General features: G+C 35.1%; 1 protein-coding gene across 11 annotated transcripts in view; it reads right to left on the bottom strand.

The window, feature by feature from the left end:
• Positions 1 to 421: 421 nt before the first annotated feature.
• Npc1a (Niemann-Pick type C-1a) overlaps positions 422 to 14516 on the bottom strand; it is a 63590-nt gene continuing 49495 nt past the window's right edge. For 3 of the 11 annotated variants that reach the window (XM_028173516.2, XM_028173510.2, XM_028173513.2), the window contains 5 exons: positions 13779 to 14054; positions 13261 to 13356; positions 12593 to 12787; positions 11048 to 11135; positions 4412 to 7354 (listed from right to left, as the gene is read on the bottom strand). In XM_028173516.2, the coding sequence (XP_028029317.2) occupies positions 7212 to 7354; positions 11048 to 11135; positions 12593 to 12787; positions 13261 to 13356; positions 13779 to 14054 (798 nt within the window). In that variant the 3' untranslated portion in view covers positions 4412 to 7211. Of the gene's footprint in view, positions 2266 to 4109; positions 4137 to 4411; positions 7355 to 11047; positions 11136 to 12592; positions 12788 to 13260; positions 13357 to 13778; positions 14055 to 14516 lie in introns of those variants that run through there. The other 8 variants (XM_089737658.1, XM_028173514.2, XM_089737647.1 and 5 more) reach the window with 5 other exon arrangements.

Genomic DNA, 14516 nt, shown 5'->3' with positions numbered 1-14516 from the left:
ATTAAAATATTAGTCATTAAAAATATTAATTGGAGAGAAAACAAATTATCACCGACTCAGCTAAAGCTAAATCGTACTGCAATATCAAATTTAGTTAACAATTTTTTTGTTGGCGTAAATATATAAATAAGCTGGTATTAGGCCTGCTGGTATGAAACTCCAAAAGTTACCTTGCTACCTCGATATGAACGCCATTGTCCCTTTGAGACGCGTGCTAGTAATTTCATTTCCATTTGAACACTTGAGTGTCCTACAAAGCAAACGCATATTTGCTTTGTGACAAAAATATACAAATCGGTGTTACCGTTGCATATTGCTGAAATATACCACTCTATCGCAAGTAGAAAAAACTCCCTACATTACATAATTAAATTTCAAATATACACATTTTACATAATTGATCTAGAAATGAAACTAATAAAAAATAACACAATACTCTATGCAAGAACAGAGTTCTCTTTGGTTTTAATAAAACATTAGCTTCTTAAATTAATACTTTATAGTTGAATACATATAATTTTATATCTTATATGCCTATCATATCGTCGAAGAAAATAATATTATTCATAATATTAATGTTTGTATCTCTGACAAGCTCAAATTATTTTTAATTTAGCATGACATTTTCAGAAAATATCACTCATTTTTTTAGTTTAATTCTATATTAAGAATAATATATCATTATATACATATCAAATATATTAAAAGTTAATAATAACAATCAAATAAAATTTATTAAACATTTTAAATATATCATTTTTGAGTTTGTTACTCTGAATAATGTTACCAGAGCTGTTTATTTGTTAATTTTTGTTTTTAGTTGTGAGCAAATAAATGAGAATACTTAAGTATTAGCACAAAGCAAAGTCTAAGTACACGTTTAGGTATATAATTCACAATATCAGAAAAAAGACAATTTGAAGTTACCTTAAATTTATGAAAATCTAAAACTTTGAATAGTCCTCGATTGCATACAATCAATCACATAATGCATTATTTCGCCTCTTACGAGATCTGCAGAACGAATTGCACACATTGCGCACATACACAAGCACCATTAAATTTTGGAAAAAATGATCAACCCATCCCTTAAAAATGTGTTCAAATTTATTTATTAATAATACATTTTTTTTATTTAAATGGGAACATCAATTTTGATAAAATTATAATCGTTGGAGGTTCGTAATATGTTTTCTATCGTATGTTTATGATAATAATATAAAATAATAAACATAATATTAAAGTTAACGGAATGATTTCAGTATTTTTAGAATATCAAACGTGCTCGTAGTCCACCTGGCGTTGTGTTGTTTCAGTGGTACCGCAAAATTTGCCTTGTATAATAATAATTATACATTTTTTCATTATTCAGGGTTAATGACGTGTATCTATCATTTCGATTATGCCGTGGACAACGTATATGGCTAGGTGTTATAACTGTGATCATTTAGGGTATTAGGGTATTTAGGATAGGTTCTGCGCCTTCTTTCTGCGTCTTATTAACGTCTTGCTTAGGAAAGACGCTTCTATAGAAGACTACGACAAGCATACCTGGGTCGCCCACTGAGTTTCTCCCCGGATCTTCTCAGTGGGTCGCGTTTCCGATCCGGTGGTAGATTCTGCGAAGCACGGCTCTTGCTAGGGCCAGTGTTAGGAACAACGTCAGGTTTGAGCTCCGTGAGCTCACCTACTTGCCCGGTGACGCTGATATGTTTTCTCAAGACCGTCAGCTTAGGTAGGAAAAAAAAGCCTGGATCCTTGTCGTAATACAGTTCAGATTCGATCACGGGTCATGTTACCTTTGGCTCATTAGTGCGATTTAACAATACATTTTTTTTTATTGCTTAGATGGGTGGAAGAGCTCACAGCCCAGCTGGTGTTAAGTGGTTACTGGAGCTCATAGACATCTACAACGTAAATGCGCCACCCACCTTGAGACATAAGTTCTTAGGTCTCAGTACAGTTACAACGGCTGCCCTGCCCTTCAAACCGAAACGCATTACTGCTTCACGGCAGAAATAGGCGGGGTGGTGGCACCTACCCGCGCGGACTCACAAGAGGTCCTACCACCAGTAAAAACTGTAAAATGCTGTAGATTTCGTAATTAATACACGTCAAAGTTGGTCACACACACACACACACAGGGGTGCTACATTTCATCGGTGAGGGCGCTGCTCGAGGGGTGCGGCTCGGCGGCCGTGCTCAGACTGCCGTAGGTGGGGCCGCTCCGGGACACTCGCCAGCGTCCCCGGCGACGGGTTATGCCTGTTCAAAACATTACAATCTATCTGTCCATTTTTACTTAAGCAACGATATAAGGAAACGAAATTATACTATTGCCTAAAAGTAGCATAGCTGAACTTACTTTACCTTTAATTAAAAAAAAAAAAAAAATTACAAAACCTCCATTTTCGAACAGTGTGTCTATTTTAATATTATACAAAGCTAATCTATGTATATTAAGGGTGAACCATTGAATCGTAATTTAACTATTCACAAGAAAAAAACTAACATGCAAAACTGTACAAAACGTATGAAATCGAATGAAATTTGGAATGTACAATGTTCGATTAGAATACAACAACTATGGATGTAGGTATGTATGCGGGCTGTTATCGATGGAGTTACAACGGTTTCGACGCGGGGAGGGGTCATTCTCGAAAATACACCACGGTTAGTTCAATGGAGTAAATGGCAACGCGAACGCACCCATAAGACACACCCTAATTTCATTTTATTTATTTTATTGAAGTTATACTTCTGTAGGCGCTTTATGAGAAATTCATGAGAGTGAAATTTTACGATGCGCGCGCACCGTGACACAAAATTAACAGAATGAAGTTGCCCACTAAATCGCTCATTACAATACGACCGACGTAACTTGGCGAGTCTGAATATAGCCGCAGGTGAACTTTCCGAACCGTACCGAGAATTACCGAATTTATACGATGTCAAGATAAGGGATGTGCAATATGCGTGTTTGAGGATGTTGTTTGATCGATTTTTTTTCAAATTAATTAAAATTTAAATAAAAAAAAGAAATAAATTTAATAAAAAAAAAGTATAACTTTTTACGCGAATACATAAGTACACGCACCCTTTTTTTAAATAAGCACGCAACGTCACAAAATTCAAGCGTTAACCGGCCAACGACATTAATGATGTCGCCGAAACGTCGCGGTGGCAACTTCGCGTTCTATTGCAGTTCACGAAATGTTTAATTATTAAAAGAAGCAAACGAATAATTCTCTGCTCGCTTTAGGTTAGCAGTTTACAACCAACGAATAAATAATTTAAAATAAAATTACGTATTTAATACTGATCGTGTTATGACACTTATGACAAATGTTTTCAAGAACTTGCACTTAATTATCGTGCACTTCAAATTTCCTACGATGCGTATTGATTACAACAATTCACGAGTACTTTTATGATAAAACGATATCTTTATTACGATAATTACACTGTATTAGGGTTGTTTCATTTAAAATGTTTTTATATGAACGAAATTTTCATAATTCGAGCTAAAGAATAATAATGGACGCTGCTACTAAGAACACAATATTATAAAGTTCTCAAATCTATTTCAATTAGAGCATAGCTAAATAAAGAGGCACTATTAAGACCACTAATAAAAATCTACCAAAAAACTCGTTTCCGTAATCTGGCAACCCTAACCATCAACGCGGCAAGATAAAGAGACTTGTACTCTTCGATTAGACAACGAGGTAACTTAGTGGAAAAGCGTAACTGGAACAATAAACACCAGTGTTAGGCGTTCTTGGTGCGATTGTAGTTTTAAACAATTTTTTGTATCAAGTGTGAAATAAATTAACATTTAATATTTATATGATTTATTAAGCTGTGAGAGAGTATTCACTACAACTACATCTCTGACTTAAGGAATAAACAAAATCTTCACATCTTTATTAACACGTTACAATAATAATATGTTGAAACACTTGCTAGTGACAATTTCACACTTGGTAAAAAAAAATATAAATAATAATATAAACATTTTTAATGTCAACTCTATGATTCTTGCTGTTTTATAATCAATACTGTGGTCTATTTCTAATGTGGTTTCTGAAATAAAAATGTTTTCTTACGTTGTTTTGATTCGGACTGAGAAGCTCCTGTCATAATATGCATTAAAAAGAAAATTGACAAAATTTATTATTTTTGTACATTGGACCTTTGCAACAAGACTTACAAGTGCAACATGAATAATGATTATGATTTCATCTCATTCTGTTACTTATTTAAAACTTTTCATAACAAAAAAAAAACAAAAAGTTCCAAAAAAGTAACATTCATGCATGGCAAGACGGTCATGCTGTTTGCAACTTGGCAACACTAACGTGTGCTAAACGTGCATAGGTGCTAAAAAATGAAAATAAAACCAAAAAAATACATAAAAAGCCCAATTTATTTAAACCTATGACAAAATTAAGTGTCGGTCGGTACATTTAAGCCATAACCTTTGGACCAATACATTCTCTAAATTAAGTACTACGATTAAGTAGGAGATTCCTGTTTTGTAAACTTGATATTACAAACAAAACTGTTCTTTATAATTTTTATGTAAAACATGACATTAGGAACGCGTGAAGTTAACAAACTATAGTATATAATATAAAAAAAATCTCTTCTCATTAATCACATAATATTATAATACAGATCGTGTAAATAATACATAAAATAAAAACACATTTCTCAATTTCGGTGACGTTTTACAGATGTACCTGTAAAGACAGACAGCTCCGTTTTATGTATATATTTTAATTTCATTAAATCAAGGAGCCCTTCAACCAACACCGAATTAGTATTTCACCCTTAAACGCTTGCTAATGGAATTTCTAATTAATTTGAATTTGCATTTAACTTAATACATTTTAATTCAATAATGCTCTGACTATATCGAACCATCTTATTTTTGCATAATTTACAAGTCAGAACACAAAGCCATTTAAGGGCCACCAACAACGTTAGTTAGTCTATTTTATTTAAAAATATAAATTAACAGAATGTGCATGATAAATAAGGAGGGTAACGTGAAATGAAAAAATTGACCATACACCATTTATTGCTTTGTGTTTCATTTTCCAACCCATTACCAAGAAAAAACATGCTCCAGAGAGAAGATTGTCTTTGTTAAATTTAATTTATTTAGTATTTATGTAACTGTTTTACATTTACAGTAGAAAACGGTGGTGGATGGTCAGCTACGTAAAGCCTACTTTAATGCATACTGATAAGTCTCAAAATCATTTAGCTTGTAAATCTCAATTTCGTTCACATTTCTTAATAAATAATATTCAAACTAATTTCATAAATTAAGTGAAAAACAGGTTAAACATGTATTATAAATTATTAATGTATTAAATTATTAGTGCAAATAGTTTATATTTTGCACACATATAAATATTCTCCGAAGTGCTAACAACCCTTTGAACTCATAAAAAAAATCTATCAAAGTTCTCGTTTTTAATAAGTAACATTGCAGTGAGCGACTTCGTTTTTTATTACTAATAAAACATTTTCTCTGAACGTTCAATAATAATAGTTGCTCCAAAAGCTTCTAAATAATAATAATAATTTAATTAGTCAATTCATTTACCATTTTACTGTTATATAATGTAAAATGTGTATTTCATAATTTAAATTGTAATATATACAAATGAAAATAAATAAAAAATTTGAGACTTCAGAATTAATATTTGATCATTTGTTTAAATGTTGTCAACCACGATATTGCATCAGAACAACCACCAATATTCGATGCCTTAAACGTTATTATTTAATAATTTCTTTTGAAACGTATAAGAACATTACGGCGGAAGCAGATAGCGACACGTCACCGACAAATATCAATAATAAATTATAATTATTATAGTTGACAGCAAAAAAAAAAAAAAAAAAGAAAATAAATAGTAAAATTTCTTCATTAAAAAAAATAAACGGCATGCATATTAATTATAGAAAAAAAAAACATTTATTACTTTAATGTAAATACGCAGTTTTATACCATGTACCATAAAACAGTTTAGAAACCAGTTTGTTGGAAGTGTATTATAAAATAACATATTGTGTTGTTAACTTAATACAAAGAAAAAGGTAAAAAAATAAAATAAAACCGCTCTCCCTGATAAATATTTTTGTGACCTTCGTTAGGTAAAACTGTGTTAATATAATATTAAAATTATTATATATTATTTACTACAAGCAAAACAAAAAGAAAGACTCAAATGGTTTAATTTTACATATAATATTATTTTAACATTACAGTGCATAGCTGTACATAAAACGGATCCATCGTTTATTTCTACAAAATGAATATTGAAGCATTATACATTTAATAACAACTAAATCAAAGAAAATATATCCTGACCTGAACGTTGCTCTCAAAGTCACAAAAATATTTAACGAAATATAAATTAAAAAACAAAATACGAAAACAAGGCCGTAACAGTAAGTAGCATTTCAAGTAGCATTTCTCTAAAAATAAAAACACTCAGGAATAAAATAATACTGCGCACGTGTGTACGGATAGAAAAATACTAATTGAAACATTTAATATGTGACTTGTTTTAATATTGTACAGCATACATGGACGCGTTGTTTGCGTGACGAAATTGTATTATACAATGTTTAGCTGAGCATTTTTATTTGCAAATATAATTCCCTAGGTTGTTAGGGTACAATCAAATACTTCCGTGTAAACGTTAGCTAGCACTAAAAACATTCGACATTCGTTTTTTTATGTATTCATGGATAGTGCGCAATGTAACACAAAGCTGTCGTGCCGGGTAAACGAACTCAAACGAGACGGGGGCGGCTTGCAAGTGACACTAAATACTTTCCGCGCGTCAAACATCTATTGAATCCAAAATCTGTTATATCGGTCGTACGGGCAGACACATTTTTAAGGTTCTTAGATCTTAAATGTGACGAAACTAATGGGAATTAACTATTACTGTAAATATGTTCATTTGTTAATACTTAAAGTTCTTAAAGTTTTTTTGCTCTTCTAAAAATGTATATAAAACATTTTATGTATTTACTTATCGTCTTATATAGGCAGACTGAGTGAACTAGATTTTTTTCTGCCATTATAATGTCTAACAACAGTACTTAGAGTAGACAAACAGTTTCCTAGCTCACGTTTACGCAGCCTCCGCGCATCTCAGCTAAACATCGTCCGTGCAAGCTCACGAGGGTATCGAGTCGAACGTGTACTCTCTGTAATATGTGGGGTGGCCGTGTCTTACTCGTGTGAGCGAACTTTCGGCGACCGTCGTCTCGTTGCCGCGCCGCCTCTGGTTGGCCAGCTTCTGTTTGTTAACCGGCGAACCTGCGAACATCGTCATCTACCTCGCTTCAACTTTCCCAACAACAATAGTATCGACAAATGCGGATCCCGTGCTCACGGCTATCGGTTCTGTGGGCTCATTACTGGCGGTAGGTCGGTAGTCGTCGTGGCCTAAAGGATAAAACGTTCGGTGCATTCGTATGTAGCGATGCAACGGTGTTCGAATCCCACAGGCGGGTACCAATTATTTGTATTGAGATACGTACTTAAGAAATCTTCACGATTGACTTCCACCGTGAAGGAATAACACCGTGTAATAAAAATCAAACCCGCAAAATTATAATTTGTGTAATTACTAGTCCTACCCTCTTGTGTGAGGTAGGTACCACCGCCCCGCCTATTTTTGCCATGAAACAGTAATGCGTTTCGGTTTGAAGTGCGGGGCAGCCGTTGTAACTATACTGAGACCTTAGAACTCATATCTCAAGATGGGTGGCGGAATTTACGTTGTAGATGTCTATGGGCTCCAATAACCACTTAACACCAGGTGGGCTAAGAGCTCGTCCACCCATATAAGCAAAAAAAAGGTAGTGTTGCGACCCTCCCTCTCCCCCAGATGGGTATGTCCCGTTTAAGTTTGCAGTTAATGTCTCGAGGGGGGCGGCGCTCACATTATGATGCTTAAATGGTCCGGTGATCCACGAACACCAAGTAGTCCGTGAGAACATCTGAACAACTAATGTACTACAATAAAAATGTCTTTGTCTTGTCTCTTGTCTCCTGGCATACCCAAAGTTTATTGAAGGGAAACTTCTTTAGGCGCATTGAGAGTCAAATTTAACTCGCTACAGATTCGTTACGGCTAGAGAGAAAAGATACAATTTAGGAAAAGCGAGAGTGAGAAAACCGATAGAACATCTCGCGAACAGCTCGACCATAGCAAGAGAGAAAGAATAAGCACAGCATTTCTTATTGCAATTGAAATTTGATTTGAGAATGAAAAATCAAGAAAACCACAATACTGCACACCGTAAAAGAAGTTTCACTTCATTTTTATCAGATTAGAATATGGAGAAGTCATGTTCATGCGGCCCCACCTACCGCTGATAGGATAAAGTTAAATAAAAATTTTCAACGTAAAAACAACCTAATCTAATCGATGCTTACCTTAAAACACTCAACCTCGTAAACACTTGTAGTTTTTGTAATGCAATTCCACTGTTAAAAGTCTATCGTTTGTTATTGTTGTCTATGCTTTTTTTACTATCAACTCTGATTTCTAATGAACATTTTGGCACGTTCAATGGGTAGACAAGCTCACATTCCATCTCACAGTAAGCAGTGCCGAGAGTCTAGACACAGACTAGTGAGTGACGAGTGAATAGAAAGGACGGGCCAGGCTGCGCGAACTCACAGGACTTTGTTTTTTTTTTCACCAATAAGAGTACTTAATTTATTTGACATAAATTCAAGGCAGCCCGCTAGCTTTTTAAGTTATTCCATCACTCTGTCTGTTGTATTCAATTTGCACAATAAACTAACAGGGAATGTATATTTGAAATATTTGATGTAAAAAACAGCATACTGATACACAAAACGACAGTAATACGAATACACGAATCAAACACGACATGTTAATTATTTGCTTTGAGTTTGCCGTCTATCTGTACCTCTCGACAGATATCGAAAAAAGACAAAAAATAATAATCCCAAACTACGGCAAATTCTAAGCATATAGTCGAATACAAAAACAAATTAAGTATACTTAAAAATACATATGAAATGTAGCTTAAATTAAAATTTTCCTTCACAACTTTTGTTAGTAATAGGCGAAAATCAAGCGAAATTATAACAAAATATGTATGTATGTATATAACAATAAATTTTAATAAGTTAGTTATAAATATAATGAATAAATATGTTCGTTGGAAATTCATTTATGACGTCTTAAACATTTAAGTGATGTAAGCTCAAGTGAATATTGTACGTGCATAGCTCAGTGTGTACTCGCATTTAAATCGCGCCAAATTGCTAGAAACAGATCGGCACTGACGCGTAACATGAACCCGAACTAAAAAATATCGAGGAGTGAAAACCTATGTGGTTTAAGCTAAATTTTTGCAACTTTAAAAGAGAGCCATTTAATTTTCCAAATTAAAAACATCGAACCGTTGATACTTATCACTACATAGTATAAAACAAAGTCGCTTTCTCTGTCCCTATATATGCTTAAATCTTTAAAACTACGCAACGGATCTTGATGCGGTTTTTTTTAATAGATAGAGTGATTGAAGAGGAAGGTTTATATGTATAATAACATTCATTAAATAGTGGAGAAATCAATAATAAATTACAGTTTCCGAAGCGAAGCGAGGGTAGGTCGCTAGTATAAAATAAAACGGACCACTAATTACAAAGATAAATGTCGCTTAAACCAAATAAATATCCCTTTCACTCCTCGATATGAACAATGTATCGAAATAAAATACTAACAAAAAAATCAGATCAAGTACATAATGAATGTAGCAAATACAATATGCAAACGAATTACGAATAAATCATGAAAATGTTGTAATGAAGAAACAAAAATAAAAGGTCCAATATACAGGCGAAATAAAATAAAAATAAAACAAGTGTGCAAAATATAAACAGAGAGCATGCACAGTCATGAAGAGGTTCATTGTGTTCTAAACTTGATGTGTGATTGTTTTTATACTAAACAACATGAGCCTTAATGCTTGTGAGATAAGGACTCAATAATCATACCACATTTGTGTTGTGTTCAGCCGTATTGTGTTTGTAATAATGCAATAGGGACTTTAAGTCTTGTGTGCCAAGGTGGGAAGTGGTATGCACCCCCCCGTGTCTACGGAGGCCGGTAAGCGCTTGGCATGGGTCAGATCATCTGTCCATCTCGGTGACAATGAATCTTGTAACAAGTTTCTGTTATGTTTATTGTAAAAGTGAATAATATCGTAAAATCATAAAACCCGTAAATTGAAACAATTGCAGCTACTGATAACATTAGCAATGTGACTCAGCACGGGTTTCCAAGACAAAGCCCCTAGTTCCTAGTACACAGTATCCTAGTATATATATTAATCATTTGAGTGCGAACCGTCGATATATCGATTCTGAATTGCGTATAAAGTGCGGAGCGTAGGAATACCGACTATTGCGCAGTTTGATTAAGGGTGTCAGGTATCGTCCTATTTTGTTTTTAATTACTCCATAACATTTATAATTAACCATTTAAAATTATATTAGGGTTTTTTTTTAGGTTAGTTTTTTTAAAGGTACCCTTTTTCAAATAACCTTTAGTGATTTTTGCAAAATATATTTGAAAATAAACTCAACACTAAAAGACTTAACTAGACCTCAAGCGCCCAACGTGACGATGTTCTAAACGAAACTGACATTCTCGTGAGGCTAACAGTAAATTAACTTATAAATGGGCTTTATATTTTAATATATTTTTGTGCATTATGCTTTTATGTCGTTAACTAAATTACATTAAATCACTAGCCAGTTATAATAAAAATATTTATGCAAAATTAATATTGTATATGAATAAATTATTTTATACAAATTATTAGTTAAGTATTTTAGCTACGAGCTTTAGGCTCAGCTGTGCGTAAATGAGCACCGTATGTCGTGGTACAAATAGATCGATGCCTCTTTCGAGTTGTCTATGTTTGTCAATGCTTTATGCGTATCGATATTGATATGACTTACCGATATAGCTGAGCATAACCGGCAGGAACACGAGTCCGTGGGCCGCACCGAACAGCACAATCCCGAGGTACATCCGGAAGTAGAACACCTGCAACGATAATTATCACTTGCCAAAACCATTTATATTTATTACACACAAAAAAGTTTATTAATTACAAAGTATATGAATTTCGATATCTTTGTACAGCTACAGGGAAAAATTTCCGATCAAATAATGATATTTGGTATCAAGGTACACTGAATCACTAAGGACATAGCCTTCTCGCCTGGTGAATCTAGTATGACCAATCTAGAATGACCACTAGAATGACCACTAGAATGACCACTAGAATGGGTAAAAAGGACATAGCCATATAAATGTATCAAAATCAAGAATATTAACTTATATTAAATAAATTATTATAATATTTAAATCAGAACTGGCTGCGCGCTGTTGTATCCTTTCGTAATACTGTTAATGTGCTGAACAAACAGTACAAACATTTCCTTAAATCTATTTTCGGTTCTCTTTTAAACGGCCGTCTGGTGTAGTGGTAAGTGACATGGTCACTACACAAGGGGGTCGCGGGTTCGAATCCCGCCAAGGGAAGATATTTGTATGATAAATATAAAATGTATTTTCCAGGGTTATGGATGTATATTAAATATGTGTATGTTTATAATAAAAATCTTACATTTATTTCCGTTATCTGGTGCCTGTAACACAAGTTCTTTACGAACTTAACACGGGACCAGTTAACGCGGCGTGATTGTTAGTAAATATTTATTTATTTTTTATTTATTTTACTTCGCGTTTTCTTTTAAGGATAAATCTCCGTCTAAAAGGGGAAAGTGTTATATCCTTTTGCAATACTGTTAATGTGCTGAAGAAGCAGCACGTGTAAATAGTATTACGAAAGGATATATAATAACAGCACGCAACTTCGCCCGCAACAATTTGCAATTTTATTTTAAAACCTAAAAGCCATAAGACTATTGATTCAAAAAGCTAACTACGGGAGATAATTTAAGCTTAACAACACATGCATACACACACACATTCTTTTTTATGTATCACATGTATCAAGGTGAGTAATTATTTAAGCAATCAGAGATGAAACGGATGGTGGTTTAGCCGGATACCGGGATACCGAATATTCAGCCGTTTCGGAAATATTCGTGCGCGTTCGGGTAGGTATTGTCGTACGTAACGGAGATCGCGACGACGATTTGGTATTTATTCACCACAATTTGCCACTTGTTAATTTTGAGTATTAAACAAACTAATTAAACAAACAATTACTTCAGACGTGCGATTATAAAAATAAAAGTTGTCCTTAACCTATTGTGATATTATTTGCCTTTTGTATAACCATGAGATTTTCTTAAGTTTTACTATCCGAAATCCGACTGGATACTGATAGACTATCCGGTCTCCGGCCGGATAGTGAAAACATGGCCGGATGCGAGATAGTTACCGGATATCCGTTTCATCTCTATGAGCAATACGGGGATTCTCTTGATTCTATCGATTATTTTTAGAGACGGCAAATCGAGAGGCGTGACCTGGAAGATCTGGCTCTTGGCCGTGGCGAGCACGATGATGCCGCCGAACTTGGTGAGCGTGATGCCGGACAGCACGGACGAGCCCATGCGCAGCAGCGCGTCCGCCGCGCGCTCCCCGCGCCCGCGCCCCGCCGACACGCTGAACGAGTGCACCAGGTGCGAGCAGAACTCCACCGATATGCCCACCGCCATCACCTGCACCCACATGGATAACTACATCTTCTAAACAACTGTTTTAAATTATCACATCAACTTTATGTAAAATAAGTCTACTGGTGGTAGGACCTCTTGTGAGTCTGCACGGGTAAGTACCACCACCCTGCCTATTTCTGCCGTGAAGCAGTAATGCGTTTCGGTTTGAAGGGTGGGGCAGCCGTTGTAACTATACTTGAGACCTTAGAACTTATATCTCAAGGTGGGTAGCGCATTTACGTTGTATATGTCTATGGACTCCAGTAACCCATCTAAGCAATAATAAAAATTTTAAAAAATGTTTTTTTATTATTATTATTTTACTGTCCATGTATGCAGTCAAGCAAGTCCACTTGATGGTGAGTGGTTATCATCGCCTAGGACTTCAGCAATGTCAGGAATAGAGCCAAACCGCTGTCTACCGTAGTCAAGTCGTTGCCTAATAGTACGACAATGTTAAGGAATACAAATCTTACCAAATTTACAAGCGAGACTGCATTCAAACTGATGCCCCACCAGTACATGAGGCCGCCGAGATTAACAACAATCATAGTGATGGTCACCACGACTACCTGACAACAGAATATAAACATCTATAAGTATGTACACAGATATATTGGCGTCAAAATTAGCAAATACCTTATTTAAACTTTAATAACATTTTTACAATACTTTTAATTTCCATTATGTAACAATAACTACATCTATACTAATATATAAATCTAGTGGTTTTTACGGATGTTCCGTTATAACTACCGAACCATGCATCCGATTGACTTGAAACTTGGTATCCATGTAGAAAATACATGTGCTTAATGGATAGGCTAATAGTTATATGAGTGTTGGACTCCCTAATAATAATGACAATAAATAATAATGTTAATTTTAAATGCCCAGCGAAGCAGACGGGTACAGCTAGTACTTCATAAATTTTATTGACTTGTTTAAATTATTGAAGTATTGACTAGGGCCACACCCCGTATAGTAAACTCACAAGAGCCGAGAAGAGATCGAAGCCCATGAGCACGAAGGTGACGAAGAATATGGAGAGCACGGAGATGCCCATGCTCTTGAGGGTGTCGGACCACATGGTGAGGTACTGCTCGTAGAAGACGTAGAAGACGGAGTAGGGGAAGACGTTGACGGTGGCGGAGTGTCCCAGTTCGCGGAGGTGCGCGTTGAGCGTCTCCGTGAGCGAGCCCGCCAGCGCGCGCGCCGCCCGCAGGCTGCCGTAGTAGTCCGAGCTGCTGCGCAGGACCGTGTGGTAGCTCTGCGGGAAACGACATGACACACTTACTATCTAACGTACTTCTTGTCATTTATGCTTGTATTATAATCTTAATTCTCAATGTTAGATAAAGCGCAATCTATGAAGTTTATATGTAGGATACCTGTCTTGGCTTCTCTTGCTTTTTCTTCGTTACACCGCTAACACATAATAACTATGCTTGCTATTACTACTGGCCTTATTTATTAATAATACACCACGTCAATATTATTGTTTACTGTGTCAATCATTCATCGCAATCGACATACAAAATAACAATTCACAAACATTCACAGATTTCATTAATTCACACGCACAATGTAGGCCTGCAATTTTTCTATTTTTTTAATGCTTGAATCGATGGTCGAGCTCACAGCCCACCTGATCTTAAGTAATTACCAGAGCCCATAGACATCTACAACATAAATGCGCCACCCACCTTGAGACATGAGTTGTAAGGTTTCA

This window comes from Bombyx mandarina, chromosome 03, assembly GCF_030267445.1.
Source record: "Bombyx mandarina strain Sakado chromosome 03, ASM3026744v2".
Lineage (NCBI taxonomy): Eukaryota > Metazoa > Arthropoda > Insecta > Lepidoptera > Bombycidae > Bombyx > Bombyx mandarina.
Note: the sequence above shows the minus strand (reverse complement) of the source record. Positions and strands in the feature narration are given on the sequence as shown.